The sequence below is a fragment of the Enoplosus armatus genome, chromosome 19 (assembly GCF_043641665.1).
Source record: "Enoplosus armatus isolate fEnoArm2 chromosome 19, fEnoArm2.hap1, whole genome shotgun sequence".
NCBI lineage: Eukaryota > Metazoa > Chordata > Actinopteri > Centrarchiformes > Enoplosidae > Enoplosus > Enoplosus armatus.
In genome coordinates, this window is record NC_092198.1 from 6,974,111 (window position 1) to 6,988,015 (window position 13,905).

At 45.3% G+C, this 13,905-nt stretch overlaps 1 protein-coding gene across 5 annotated transcripts in view; it reads left to right on the forward strand.

Moving 5' to 3' along the window:
• Positions 1-408: 408 nt before the first annotated feature.
• Positions 409-13,905, forward strand: part of ccdc85cb (coiled-coil domain containing 85C, b) — a 41,965-nt gene continuing 28,468 nt past the window's right edge. For 4 of the 5 annotated variants that reach the window (XM_070925368.1, XM_070925370.1, XM_070925369.1 and 1 more), the window contains exon 1: positions 409-1,698. In XM_070925368.1, coding sequence (XP_070781469.1) covers positions 975-1,698 — 724 coding nt within the window. In that variant the 5' untranslated portion in view covers positions 409-974. Of the gene's footprint in view, positions 1,699-7,394; positions 7,426-13,905 lie in introns of those variants that run through there. The other variant, XM_070925372.1, reaches the window with a different exon arrangement.

Sequence of the window (13,905 nt, forward strand, 5' to 3'; positions counted from 1 at the left end):
ATGCATATATTTAAGCTTGTGTGGTATATTTTAATATTCATGTTTATTAATGTAATAATAAAATATGTGTTAAAATAGGCGTCCTAAACCATAGTCTAGTGCTCTGTTATTAACCGACAGATTGTTTTTCCCGGTCCTAAAACGGGTCGTACTGTTCCTTTAAGAGGGCAGAGCCTGCGCCTCGTGAGGCTTCACCGCACTTTTCATCTACCTGCTGCCCACTCCTCTCCCGCGTCGTGATTGGCCGTCTTGGCCGAAATCCTCTTGAATGATTTCAAACCCGAGTGTTTGGTTTTGACACGGAGGAAGAGGAGGAGAAGGAGGAGGAAAAGGAGGAGGGGGGGGTCTGCTGCTAATTCCGAGCTGACTGGGTGGAAGGGCTTGAATCCTCCGTCCACCAACACACCACCTCAGTAAAGAGGCTTATCCGAGGAGCGTTGTTGACGGTAAAACACGTTCAGAAAAAGAAGTGGGCTTTTAGAGGGGTCGTGTTTACGCTAACATTAAAATACCAATTTGTTGGGCTTTCTGTTTACCGTCCTTTGAATGGAGCGATGTTCAGCGGAGACGGTGCACACTGCGACGGGACGCGGTATGTTGTGCTAACGGGACTCGGCGCCGCGGACCGGGACCTGATTGGAAATCACTGGTAACGTTAAATCGATTTAAAATCATGTGCTGCGTCGTTCCTGACGGAATGTGAGTACCAGCAGTTATTTCCGAGATTCATAAAGGATTTTCGTTTAAAAGATTAGTGAGGGCATTCAGTTCATGCACGGGTTGCCAAAGCATCATATTAATATTTCCCTTTTCATTATCTGCCTTCTGAAGAGGAGGGCATAGCGATACTTTCACATTTTGGACGATGTATTCGTATTTTAACACCATTCCGCAGCTGAGGCTTGGTTAAATGACTTTTGACAGTTAATTCCGCCACCGTTTCAAACGAACTGAGACTCGCAGCCAAGACAGTCATGGCTAAAAATCCGTCCGAGGGACCGAAGGATGAGCTGAGCCAGCTGACGGACGAGGAGCTGCTGCGGTGCAGCAAAGAGGAGTTGCTCCGGAGATTAAGGAGGGTTGACAGCGAGAAAATGAACTTGATGATCGACCATGGCAACATGATGAAAGACATCAACCGACGGCTGCAGGTGCACCTGCACGAAATCCGGAGCCTGAAGGAGATCAACCAGAAGCTGCAGGACGACAACCATGAGCTCCGGGAGCTCTGCTGCTTCCTGGACGACGACCGACAGAAGGGCAAGAAGCTGTCCCGAGAGTGGCAGCGCTTTGGCCGCTACACTGCCAGTGCCATGTGGAAGGAGGTGGGCACCTACATGATGAAGCTGAAGGAGCTGGAGGCCAACCAGGACACCGTGTTGAGGGAGAACTCTGAGCTGAAGGAGATCATCCTCATGCTGGATGAGGAGAGGAACGGAGCAGGGTCCAGGAGCTCCATAGACAGTCAGTCCAGTTTAACCAACCTGAACGGTGGCACCGGCACGGTCAGGGATGTTGGAGACGGGAGCAGCACGTCCAGCACTGGTAGTGCTGGCAGCCCCGATCACCACAATCACAACCACAACCACATACACAAGCCCACCTCAGAGAACAGTAAGATGGGCCCCACCATGAGGAGGTCCATGGATGACCTGTCGGCACCGCACCATCACAGGAGCATTCCCAATGGACTTAATGGTGAGTACACACACTCTTTCCACCTGTGGAAACACACCTGGCTGTCATAAGCCCCACAAGATGCACATCCTCCGACCAATTAGGCCAGAGATGAGTTCCAAAATAAAAGCTTTTTGGCCCTGTTCACTCACACTAAACATTGGCGCATCGGCCCTTTTGATTTTATTTTTATCTTTGTGTCCAAAAGTTACCTTTGGATGACCGAAAGTTACCCCTGACTTAAAAAGCTCTCCAGACCTGGGACACAAGTTGTTGCCGTGTTGAGGCCTCTTCAAATTATAGTTGATTTCTCACATTTCTGCGTGGTTGAGCTCTCAAAAGACACTTATGCCACTGGCCTATTACATCTGTATTGCTCTCATAGATAACACAGTCAGGATGTGTTGCGTAGTTACCATGTGCAATGGATTGCACTGACAACATATGCTGATCAAAATTGCTGTGAAGGATTAACATGCGAGGGGGGGGGGGTGGTCTTGGCTTAACCTCACTGTAAAGTCTTGATTGGGGTGATTATAAAACACACACACATAAGCACACACAGCATCCTTAAGTGGCCTTTTCAGTCCCACGCTACCCCATCATGTGAATGTGCACTGATTTAGGTCACTGCACTCGTGGTCCTCAAGGAAGAGGACTTATCTAAATAGCTTTTAGAAGGGGGCTCAAGCAAATTGATTTTTTTTGGGGGGGTGGGGGGTGGGGGGGGGGGGGGGGGGGTCGTTCGCTGATTATCATTGTTGTCTTTGGTTGCCGGAGAGCACTCATGTCTGCTTAGTGCCCGTTTGAAATGCATGGCAAGGGACCAGAAATCAATGTCCCTGTTTTAAGACCTAAATACACGGCTGAAAGCTTCGAGCCGGGATGAAAATGCCCTGATGGAACAGGAGGACACTAAGCCTCGTTTAGCTAGCACATGGGCTGATAACTCGCCACGATCTGTTTGGCAAGGGGAATAAATTCTGTTTTCATGGAGTGGAAAAAAAAAATCCCCCATTCAGTTGAAACTTGAATTTTACCCTGGTTTTACAAGGGCAGCAGCAGCATATAGGAGCTCAAAGCAAGCAGCTTCAAATCAGATCACATAGGTCACATGCTATCCATCTTACATTCCTGGAATTGTGAACTGTGTAAACCGTGAAGGTAACAAATACAAAAGGATGGGAGCATGCATGAGAGGGAGAGAGAGCTGAGGGAGCCCGTAATCCAGAAACACATACACTCACACGCCAATACACACATATTTTTGGGGCGGTGTTTGGCGGTCATTATGTAACATCAATATTGTGTCTGCAGTGGCCCAGCACCTCTCTAAGCCGCTGTTTCGCTAGATGTGTGTGACATTGTGTTGCCCCTGAGGCTCTTCTGGCTCAGTGTGTTCATCATTGTCAATGATGTGTACACACACTCACACACACACACACAGCTAGCATGGGAAAGACCCGCTTCACTTGAGAGAAGTTTTATTATTTCATTGTTAAAAGCAATGCATTGGTAATGAGGTCGATGCTATCTGGTCCTAAACAAAGCAGAGCATCACAAATCTTTCTGGCTTTTACATAATTGCAAACAACTCCATGCAGAAAGAAACTGAACTACTATTGACATTGTGTTGTGAAATCACTGAAGATGGCAATCGATAAAAACAACAACAAAGCAATACTAAATTGATCCTAATCTACTGTTACACAAGTTGGATGGCTGTACCTGGGAGCAGTCAGATGAAACAAGTGTTTCATCACTCTTCTCAATGAATAAATCTCAAAAACCTGCTTGAATAGAACATTTAATTGCCTGCAGGTTGACGCTAGCTTCCACAGGCCCCACTAGTGAGAAAATGGTTTTCTTTGCTGGCACAGATTTACTCAATTGGTTGCTTGAAATCCGAGTGGAGCGACCATGTTGTGAGGTCAGATCTGGCCGCGGTGTGAGGTCCGCAGAGTGACTTTATTTAATGCTGTCCAAATGCCAGTGGCTCCCCTGGGCATTTAGGAGACAAGCTCGAGGATTGCCGCTCAAGTGCTAAATGAACAGCATCTGTCCGGTTGCCAGAGACACACACACACACACACACACACACACACACACACACAGATGGAAAGAAGTAGAAGAGGAGGATGAAAGCGTTTGGTGTCCTGAGAGTGAAACCGACCAGCTAGAGGCTTGTGTTTCATATCTTTTCAGTCAATTTTTACATTCTTTCATCTCTTTGGCAAATGTAAATCTAAAAGTCCATCTCTTTAGAGGGAAAAGAGGCACTGGGAGAGGGGAATATGAAAGGGGGGCCCAGCAAAGGGCCCTCAATGAGTCTTGGTAGTGTTGGGGGGAGTGGCTGAGGGGCAGTAAGGGGTTGGCTGCAAAGCCTGGGGGTGGAGCAGTGGGGGACTGTAAGAGGGCATATTCAGCTCAAAGGAGCTTGGGTTTCGGAGACATCCTGCTGTCTGCTTAATTGAATTTCTTGTGCGTTGACACGGCTGACAAACCCCCCCCCCCCCCAAACCCACTCCTCTTCCTTTGGGGAAACAGGCTGTGTGTGTGTGTGTGTGTGTGTATGTTTACTCGGACAGGGTGTGCGCTGCAGTGTGTGAGGAGAGCGAAGGCTTCTGTTTTGAAGAAATAAAAAAAGACAGAACAGCAGGGGCTACGTTGAGTACCACTGTGTTTCATAACCCATAATAGTGACTTCTATTTCCAGACTTCTTAACGTCTGCATCCGCTTTCGGTGGTCCAGAACCCAATTCCAGTCAAAGACCTCCTGAAATATGATGCTGTCACAGAGAGCTTGCATTAGGCTCCCCTATAGGGCCACACAGACTGAGCATAGCTGCTTGAGATTAAGACAAAGTGACCAAGCGAGACGGCAGAGTGCTGCTTCGACATTGTCCAGATGAACTGATAAAAACCCTCTCTGCAATAATGCTTGTTGACCTTTAAACAGACCCTCACACATTCTCCTGGCCTTTTAGCTGCCTAATGGCTTTGATGGAACAATGTTTCTAACTCGGCAGATAAAGTGACTCCAAACAAGCCAGAGAGCGAGGTCTCTCAGACATGGACGGAGAGAGAGGAATTATCCGACCCAGGCTGACGTCAAGATACTTGGTTACTTTTATTGCAGTTGAAGGGACAGTATAGCAGCTCACGTTGTGCGGAGGATAATATATTTCTTTAAAAGCATTAGAAAGTGGACCATATGTATGATGTCACCAATATATTGAGTGACTTGCAGTTTGAGCCCGCTAAAGCTGACTAATTTGAGTCAGAAGTTTAAGAAACTGATGTCATTTGGCTCTAGTCGCTCAATACAAGTTACCTTACCCTTGGTGATGAAAGTAAGGTCATTGCATGTGCACGGACACACACATGTACACTAATGCAAGGAAATAAAACATGCAGTAAATAAAACATTGATTTAGTAAATGGGTTTTGGTCCAGCTGTGCAGGGACAACTGGGGCTAGTTCTAGCACATTTATGAATCCACAGTGGCTTTATCCTTCACTTTAACACTAACTGGTATGTGTGTGTGTGTGTGTGTGTGTTTGTTTTTCCACGTGTGCCAGAGCCTAGTGAGATGTTAAATCAGGCCCGACTTCTGTTGACTGCTGGAGACGTCATGCTAAAATAGTGGCCTCTCCCTCCCCTGCCTTCTCCCATACCTAAAGGCTTGGTCGTACTACTAATTTTGCGGTGTGTATGTAATTCCAATGGATTTGTTTGCGGGGGTGAAGTAAAACTGTGTGAATTTTTGTCACGCTGAGGTCAACTTTGGTGATCTTTAATCCATGGATTCATGGTTGACAGTGCTAACATTTGAGGGAACGGAAAAGCTGCTCTTTATGCAATAAAATGGTGCACCCCGAGAACAAAATGCTAAGAGGGCAGTAAACACAGAGAAAAGAGTACAGAGAAAAAATACAATAGTATGCCTCGCGCAAGTATGGCTACCGTGTTAGCGGTTAGCTCCCCAGCTAGCCCTGTGAGTAGCCACTACATCTCCGAGCTTCTAGACTGAATAATTTGCGATGATGCACGGATGGATTTCTCTGTGCCACTTCCTGGTGTGACCAGGCCTTCATAATTTGCAGAACTCATTACGTGAGTGTGCCAGTCCAGCTGTGTGTGGCTCTCAGAAACCAGTCAGATAGGTTAGTGATTCCCTGGAGATTAAGACTCATAAGAGCTTCTGCACAATGCAGTCATTTGAATTTGATTTATATGTTGGTCTTGGACTGGCCGCCTACATTTGTTCTGTCGAGTACGTTGTGCTGTTCCTAAGAAGCCTTCCTATGTGTAACCTACTCTGTTGAGTCACTCTGTAAACCCACTGTACACCCACTTAGGCTCAAATTAGGTTCAAATTAGTCCTAATTAACTCGCTGAGAAGTCATAAAATTGTGTGTTTAAATGGGGGTCTTAAGTACCTGGCCTTTATGTGTGTCTTAATATATGAGGTGCAACAGCAAGCTCTCTCTCTCTGGCTGGCTCTCTCTTTTCAGTTTCCTTTTCTTTTACCCTTGGGGAGTGACGTGACCTAAAAGCTCACAATGAAACTGCAGAACCAGCCCTCCCAGTTGGCCACCTGCGTGTGCGTGTGCGTGTGTGTGTGTGTGTGTGTGTGTGTGTGTGTGTGTGTGTGTGTGAGAGAGATCACGCGAATGCAAATTAGTCAGTGCCTTGATATTCACATTCATGTGTGACTGAAGCATTGGGTTATTTTCCCTCTGAGGTGAATTATCAATAAGCTTTAAAAGGCCTCCAATGTCTCTTGTGTTTTTTCTTAAATAAACATAAATCAATCACAGCCAGCTAGTCAAAGTGACTCTGTGTGAGCTCCTTTCACATTTCAAAAGAAACCAGAGGATCAACAACACAATGGTGTTTTCCTCTCAGCCGTGGTTTCAAGTCATTGTGTGGCATGTCTGGGGGAAAAAAGGGCGTTGAGGCGGGAATAGGATGTGTCTGTCGCTGATATCCTGTTTGTCCACACGCAGATTCATGTTTCTGTGTTCCAAGAAGCTGACTTGGTTTCTTGTAGCCTCACCCAAAATGTTCACAGTTGTACTTTTCTCACAAAGGGCAACACCTCCAAGGGGCGTAATCAAAACTTTAAAAACAAAAAAGGAAGAACAACAGCTACTCTTGGTGACTCAACTGAAATGACGGCTCTAGAATTATTATTATTATTGTGAAAATGAATAGGATTGCATTGGGTCATGTTAAAACATGCAGTAGAAATTGTAGCCCATTTTGATACCTACTGTTCCAATTCAGACACACAACTTGCTTCAGTGTTAGGCTTTGTAGCAAATTACTCCCAAAGACATATCCAATTGGACACTTTACTTTTTTTCATTAACCTGTTCAGATTTTGTTTTTGTTTTATGAAATATGTCCTCTACAGTGACTGAATTGTGTCAAGTATGTAGTTTGAGAGTTTCCCCGGAGCACAGCATGGGGCTCTCCTTGTCTCTGCCTTGCGTTTCCCAACACCCTGTCTGCCTGTGTGAGGCCTGGTCGGCTGATAACACAGATAATGGAGTAGAAACACACACACACACACACACGGATACACACAGGAGAGACTGAGAGAAAGAGCCACAGGGGGGGAAACTCTCAGCTGTGTACTGTCCGTGAAAAGCCAGCTTGTCAGGACGTCCCACATTCCTGGATAAACAAAAGAGGAAGTGGGTCTCCCTCCTCTCCTCTTAGTGACACAGCAGGAATGAGACTGCACGGACAGAGGAACAGGAAGATGGAAAACGAAAGAGAGCGTGTGTCTCTGGGTCGCTTATTTTGAACTTTTACCCCCTCGTCTTCCCTCACCTGACTGGCTTCCCTTCTCCAGTCTTTCCCTCTCTCCATCTGCATCAGTCTCTCTCTCTCTCGATTCCTGTGAACCTGCTGTCTGATCCTCTGTCCGTTCATTGCTATCAACGCAGCACCCAGCCGACAGAATGAGGTTACAGAGACACAGACATGGACTCCCTGTAAGATCTAATGCTAGTGCCTTGTGCAATGAAATAAGTTTTTCAACAAGTTTGCCTTGCTATGTTTGCGTGGTCGTCACTTACATCTTTCATTGACATTATTGTTGTGTCCTTCTGAGCAAAAAATGTGTTATCTTACAAATATGAAGGCAATTCCAGCCACTTATCTCAGCCTTCCTCTCCCTGTGTCTCCCTCTACGTCTATGCTGATCTAAATGTGTGTCCTTCTTGTCTGATCGTTGGGCAGTGAGCCGCTGGAGGGCCTGGGTTGCTTGGTCGCCTAGGCAACCACAATGATCAGTGGGGCAAGTGGACGGCGCCCACGCCTAGCCTCAGAGTCACTGAAGCGGAGGGAAGTAAGGGGAAGGGGGATGGGGATAGGTTTGGGCATGGTCGGCCTCCATGCTGGTTGACCCGTGCAGAATGATGCCAGCCAGAGCGGGGTCAGCTCTGTTAATGCTTGTGTGTGTGTGCATGTGCGTGCTCACTATTTCCAAGTAACTTACTCATAAGAGACAAACAGGGTGTGGTCAGAGTTACACACTCATTTTCAGTTTTAAGCTGTGTCACCAGCTTTACAATCAGATATGGAAACCTCTTGTGAGCATGGGTTATTATAAGAAGCAGATAATTGTACTTGATCTGAATGGCTGGGGTTTTCCAACAAGCAATACCCAAATCTAGTTGATATGTACTAAAATACAGATCTACAAAATTTAGAAATCTAAATCTCTGTCTCTTTTCTGAAAACAATGTCTGCGTGTGTGCTTGACACACACTGCTTTTTGAAGTAATATGTCGTTTTGCATGGTCATTTTGTCATCAAAAACTAACTAATTTCATGTGATTTTCTTTGAGCTTCACACACTTCAGTGACAAAGTGACTCACTAGCTGGCAAACTATAGACACAAGAGACCTTTTATTTCTCTAAGTTTAACATTATTATACCTAGCAAAACACTAATATTTGGAAACAAGGAAGAGTTTAAGTTGATCCAAGCTAATCCTCTTGTTCAGCTGACTGCTAATAAGCTCTCCATCACACTGCTGTCTTGATTTTTGCTCTCAGTAATTTGAAATTTACAATCCTTTGCAACCCAGCTTGTAGAGAGCATTCTTTAAGAGTCCTTGTTCTGTACTGTAGAAGGTTTTATCAAAAGTACCATCCCTTACTTGTCCTCTGTCCCATTGTCAGCCTGTCCTTGACCGACAAGTAGATTTTAATAAGCGGTACTGCACCCCTGGCAAGACCCACATTGATCTGTGTTATATGTGGGATCTAAACAACAAATTAAGATGCAAACAAGAGACAAGGGAGGGGAGTTTGAAAGAGTAACTGGGTTCAGGTGGCACAGTGACAAAAACCCATCTGGGGTTGTACCATAAACTCGCCATCAGCAATTCAATTTTGTCAACGCAACACGCCCAGTGACCTTCGACAGTGGAACAGTCCCAGGTTACCAAAAGTCAGCAACTCCTAGACAGAACACCTCTTCATCAGCTCTTCTGGAGGCCTGGGAGGAACAAGGTGTTCATCTGGATTTTCTGCCTGTCAGCACTTTGCTTTTTGTTGCTGCGACATTGGAGACTGGAGTCAGCAGATGTCTCCACCTTGCTTGCATTTTGATAGTGCTGTCACCTCAGTCCAACATGGAGTTTAACAGTTATAGATTGTTTTCTCTGGTGCTTAAAATGTGGGCATGGGGCCACTTTTGGCAGGTCCCCCATGGAATGGCTCATTAGTTTTCAAGTTGAGAGACATAATTTCTCATTTGGAATTTGTGCAATAGCTGACTGGAAAATCTGTTGCAGTTTTGAAATACTGAAGCACTTGATTGGTTGCTTAGACAGTAACAACTTCACAGTCATAACTGGAGCGCCTGCAAAAAAAGAAAAATGTGAAACTGCCGGCAAGCCCTCAAGATGGATGAGATAATGTGGGGTTTTGACGGTCGGCTGAAGCATCTGGAATGAATTCTACAGTCTCAACACTGTTGCTCCATCCTCAGGAAGTTTTTTGGGATGGTTTCAGGTAACCTTGCTCTGCTATTCCGGGGGCTAATTTCCTCTTGCAGGTCAGATTTGAAGTACCAAGACTGGACCGTGTAACTTGGGAAAACATGTATCTGTTTTGGTTTGGGATGGGCCTCGAGACAGACACTTCTCTCGGCTTGTTCTTGTTACTGAGCGCCTGGAGAGAGGCAGCAGTTGAAACATTCGGATGACAAGTTATCAATCAAAGGGGATTATGTGTGTGTGTGTGTGTGTGTGTGTGTGTGTGCGATGAATGCAGAAATTAGTTGCTTTATTTTCTAAACATGTAAAGAATTAACTTAGTTGGGAACATCTGAGGGCTATTTCGAAGTCTTGTGTTGCAGTGGAAGAGGTTAGGGAGTTTGAGGAGTTGCAGTGTAACCGCCCTCCTCCTCCTCCTCCTCCCCCTTTCCAATAATACCCCACATTAAGGCCACTCTGGCCATCTGTCAGTGTATCCTATTGTTATCCACATAGTGTTACAAAGACGGCAGAAAAAGTAGTTTTCTATGTGTTCCTCTGAACTTTTAGAAGACTTGTTGGGGGGTATCTCTTTATTTAGCAACTACACAGTTCATGCAATAAAAGATGAGTTAATGTTTGTTCCAAGTATCTGGAACTGAAGATGTTTTGCTTTTTACCAGATAGGCTTTTCCTTTTATCGCCCAGGGGATGGCAATTTCAGTCAGTCAGTCCACCTCTTTGGTCCAGACTGAAATATCTATATAGCAAGTGGTAACAACTATTTGATGGATTGCCCTCTGTACAGACATTCATGGTCCCCCAAGGATGAATCTAATGACTTTGATGGTCCCCTGACCTTTCCTCTCATGCCACCATGAGGTTGATGTTTGTAGTTTTGGGTCATGAAACTTGGCTTACTAAACTAATGACATTCCCATCAGCCTCACCTGTACTTTACGTTTAGGAAATGAGCTAAACAGAATCACAAGTGACCACAATCAAGGGATCGGCTGATTGCCTTCAGTACCAAATGAAAAACATTAAAAATATGTTTAATATTTTGAGAACTGATGATGCTTTTATTAGAGCTGTGATAATGATCTGTATCAAGAAAGACGATGAAGCAAACGCTAGAGCAGCCTCACCGGTCCCATAAATAACTCTAAATGTATTCACAAATGTAACGCTAAGTCCGGGTGCAAAACCTTTCACCTTTTGCTGTATTAGGTAAAAATGTATAAAGAGGAAATCTGACAGCTGAAAAGTTGGTGAGTCACATGGGGAAGGTCAGAGGCCAGCTTTGAAATCACTGCTGTGAATACATCATCAATATTCCCCCACACATGAAATATTTATTCAAAAATGATTCATCTCTTTTTCCTGCGTCCCAGTTGTGCTGCTTGTGACAAATACTCGGTGACAATCTGATGGCTGTTGAAATTCCATCAGAAAGCGTATTAAGACCACCCCACTTAACTGGGCTTGGCCTCAGATTATAAGGGCTGATCAAAGTCATTATTCGTTTGAACTCGTCCAAGTGTAGAGCATTCGATTCCACTGATGTGACTGTCACAATCGTAAAGCGCTTAGGTGAAAGCTGATAATCGTATGAAAATGTGGGGCTCACAGAAAGGGAGTTTGTCTGAATAAATCAATGACTGGCAGCCTTGATGGATGAGAGCGAGAGGTACAAGTACGAAAGCATTTTTATCCTTTCATCTATTTGCATTCATTTGACATGCCTGGTATCGGAGGATATTTGTGCTGGTATTAACGTTCATGGAACAACCATCAGGGATGTCCACGTGATTTTCTAAAACTCTGGAGATGTTCCTGGGTCTCCCTTCGATCCGCTTTAACTCCACCACAGTCAGCTCTGGGTTCAGCAGATAATGCCTGATCACGCACAGGCTGCTTGGTTCTGGCTGGCCACAGTGATTGATCTTAAAAGGGGATGTAGTGGAGATTGATAGATGAAGAATGAAAGTGGGGATGGGGAGACTTTGGTTTAAGAGTGTTTTGCTGGAGGATAGAGGGAGAAGAGATGGTACCCTTCCTTGTTCCTGTTGCAGTTGGTTTCTGTCAGGACAGCGGTTATAGCTTCGTATACAGTTGGTAGGTGTCAGATGAGGCAAATGGAGCAAGTTATTTATTTTCAGAGGGGCATCACCCAGCACATTTCATACTCATCTCACTCACGCTGAGAGGAAATGACACTTCTGACAGTCAATTATAGGCAGCCCGTTCCTCCTCCACAGCGATGTGGCCTCTTTTAGTTCTGATCTCATGTGGCTTTACTCTTCTGCTGCTGTTTTTTGGGAGAGAGTTCAGCATCAGCACATTTTGAATCGGACGTTAGCTTGCAAGGCAACAAAGGTTGAACAGAAGTGTGCCTCCATAAGGCACCGCAGGCACATCGTAATCAGAGTATGGCTGCTTTAAACCGAATGAACTGCGTTGTGATATGATGAACTAAACGTTCAAAATATCGTGGGGAAGGGGTGATAGTCGCAATTGATGGAAATGACGCTGCAGCCGTGACATTTTCAGTGATGTCTGGGTGAGGTTACACTGATGAGTGAACTCATTGAACCCACCCACATGTCGCCTGACATACACACACACACTACTGTGCGGAAAAATCTCTGAAATCTCACCCATTTCTTTGATGATTCCACTTTGACCTGAGTGCCGTGTTCGCAGCTATTCACTATTTTTGCGATCTCAATCTGGAATGTATTAATTAAGCAACAAAGCCAGCCAAGATGGATTCCAGGAGATGTTTTACAGTGCGTTACCTCCTATATCTCCTCTCTGTCTTGCTCGCTCTCCTCTCAGTCAACAAAAGATGTAAGGGGATTAAACCATTGATGTTGCAGCTCTGCCGTGGCGCTCTGAAACATGGCAGAGGGGTTTGGAGGGGAGGGTTTCTCCGTTTAAAAGGATTTGAAGAGTGCGGATCCAGTGCTGTATCTCTGCCCACCACTCTTTTAAATACATGGCACGTAGCCCTGCGTATGATATGCACTGTATGAACCGAGGCACTCTCTTAAACCCTTTAGAAGGCATAACAGTGTTAAATGGCATGTGCTCTTGATGAAAGTGCCCTTATTAGGGTGCAACAGGGTGTTCGGACAGGAAGTAGAAGGATAAAAGATGGGGATGGGGTGAAAGTGGCTCCTAGAGGGTTGTTGAAGAGAACCTCTAAAAGGAAGATGCAAGGTTGAAGATGCAGGAGCAGTAGAGGACACTGCAGAGCAAGCAGCTTCTCCTTTTTGCTTGTTGCTAGGATACTATGCCCTTTTATTCAGTATTATGGGGTGTTCTTTACCGCGCTTTCTCGACACATTGGCGCCTCCTTTAGCTTTGTGGCTTCCTGCTGTACATCTCCTCCGCCCTGCAAATTCAAGTTTTACTCTTCTAAACAAGTTGAATCTTGTTGCAGAGGAACGCATCTAGATGCATGGATTTACTTGCTGCTGATGACTTTTAAATCTGTGCTCCCTCAAGGAGAAATGTGGAATGCTACACCTGTAGGGCCTTCCTGTAGTCAGCACATGTACAACAAACAAAACCAGTAGGCATTACATGAATGTCGCCTTGTGCTACCGGTTAGTAATTCTCCAGACCCATGCTGCATATGGTGCAGTATTTATACGACATGGAGCAAGATGAAAGGTACGATGTGAGCGGTTTCCAGGCAGACGTTAATAATTGACCGTTGGATGAGGGAATAATATCATAAAAGCCCGCCAAGTAGAATGAAAGCAGAAGCACGGAACCGACTCCTATTGTGTTGATGCTGTATTTACCACAGTCATGGCAGCGCGGTTCACCATATGGGAGGAAAGGCTGACGGAGGAGGCTTTTTCAGGGAGCCCACATCAGTGCTCGTCAGCCGATGAGGGCTAAGGAGAAAGGGAAATCTGGACAAATGAGGAGAGTTGAGAAAAATGTAGAAAAGATGAAGGTGGGATTAGAAATGGGTGATGTTTGAGGTTATGGAGGGTTAGGGGAGGAAACACAAGGAGGGAAGAAGAGGAACATTAAAGGGGAAACAGCAGAGATATGGGGCAAAAGGAGGACGAGGAGGAGCAGGTGAGAGGGAAGAAAAACAAGATGAGTCAAAGTGAGGAGAGCGTATATAAAAGATGAGATGATGAGGATGAAAAGGAAGATGCCACTCATAGGAGGCACAGCTGGAAATTGGCCATCCCTGAA